Below are 1,644 nucleotides of genomic sequence, written 5' to 3'. Positions count from 1 at the left end.
ATTGCTCATTACTTTAACAGAACAGTAAAAACAGATCACATAGTGTATTTGAACATCCTTCTGTGTATGAAAAAGAAATACAGAATATCACTTTATTTCATCATGGCTCTTGCTGTCAGATTATATATTTGAATACATCTCTGAGACTGACACCCTATTTTAGCTGATATCTGACACCAACATCTGTAGTTAAAACACTGCCCTTAAAATAATAGGTCAAAATAGGCTTAAGGACTTAGCCATTAATCCATTCTGATGTTTGAAGTGGCTCACTTCCCCGTTTGTTTGGTGAGACCTCCTTCATTCTCTCTCCTCTATCACCAGGCTGGCCCACAGGTACAGAGGCTGCTTCATAACGGACGGGTCCAGAGGGCACTCTGTCTCGTGACTTCTGGTTCTGCCCTTCCATTTGTATCTACTACAGATACAAGCACCTTATGCGGCTGTTAGCAACATTTTATAACGTTGATGATGTATGTTTTCTTTTCTTTCCTGTGTCTGAGCCTGTTTATTTGTCTTGTTTGTGTATTATTATTGTTCTATAAAGGTTGAAAAAAAAATATTGGGGGGAAACGGACGGATCCATGGTTGGATCTATAAAGCTGTGTGTGTGTGTGTGTGTGTGTGTGTGTGTGTGTGTGTGTGTGTGTGTGTAAACTGGCAAATGAAGTAATCTTAATCTCTCCATTCTGCCTCCTGTTTACCCGCCATCTTTATACCCACTGCATCCCTAAGACAAACATTCCCAAACGGGTAATTCACTAATCAGTTTATTCAGAGAAATCCGACTCCTTTCACCGTGTCTGTATTCAGCCCCACTCGGCTTTCCGTGCTTCCCATCTCTGTCTTCTCATCTCCACTAATCCTCTCCCGCTCTCGGTGTGCGACTTAGTTTCCTGGGGCTGGAGGTTGTGACCGCTCTCCGGGTGCGACTTAGGTTCCTGGGGCTGGAGGTTGTGACCATCTGGAGGAGACGAGACGAGAGACTATTTTTTTTACAGGAGTACAGAGGACTGATAGAGAGCTTTGTCACATTTTTGTCTAACTTTTGTCCGCAAAAGTAAGTGACAGCACTTCCCGTTTTTGTAGAATGACCCAAGATCGTTTTCTCAGGTACAACGGTAAGCAAAACAATATACCGCAGAAAAGTTGACCTGTGAACTTTTGGATCAAAAATGTCATCACTTCATCATTTTATCCTATTAAGACATTTGTGTGAAATGTTGTCATAATTATTAGCGTAGGAATTCTTGAGTTATGGCTAAAAACCTCTTTTGCGAGGTCACAGTGACCTTGACCTTTGACCTCAGTTCATCCTTGAGTGCAAGTCTGTGCCAGATGTAATGAAATTCCCTGCAGGCGTTCCTGAGATATTGCGTTCATGAGAATGGGACGGATGGATGGACAATCCAAAAACATAATGTTGTTGCCGGCAGAGGCAGTGTAGCGGTTGACTCGTTCATTGTGTCTGTTGAACGGCAGTATAGCGGTTGACTCGTTCATTGTGTCTGTTGCGGAGACACCGCTGATGTTTACAGAGGAGTACAGAGGACTGATAGAGAGCTTTGTCACATTTTTGTCTAACTTTTGTCCGCAAAAGTAAGTGACAGCACTTCCCGTTTTTGTAGAATGACCCAAGATCGT

At 42.7% G+C, this 1,644-nt stretch overlaps 1 protein-coding gene across 1 annotated transcript in view; it reads right to left on the bottom strand.

Annotated features, from left to right (window-relative positions):
• Nucleotides 1-804: 804 nt before the first annotated feature.
• The window catches only part of fam120b (family with sequence similarity 120 member B), a 23,365-nt gene continuing 22,525 nt past the window's right edge, over nucleotides 805-1,644 (bottom strand). Inside the window, exon 15 of the mRNA XM_083650897.1 lies at nucleotides 805-964. Within this exon, the coding sequence (XP_083507023.1) occupies nucleotides 934-964 (31 nt within the window). The 3' untranslated portion in view covers nucleotides 805-933. The remainder of the gene's footprint in view (nucleotides 965-1,644) is intronic.

This window comes from Poromitra crassiceps (assembly GCF_964638095.1).
Source record: "Poromitra crassiceps genome assembly, chromosome: 14".
NCBI classification, from domain to species: domain Eukaryota; kingdom Metazoa; phylum Chordata; class Actinopteri; order Beryciformes; family Melamphaidae; genus Poromitra; species Poromitra crassiceps.
Note: the sequence above shows the minus strand (reverse complement) of the source record. Positions and strands in the feature narration are given on the sequence as shown.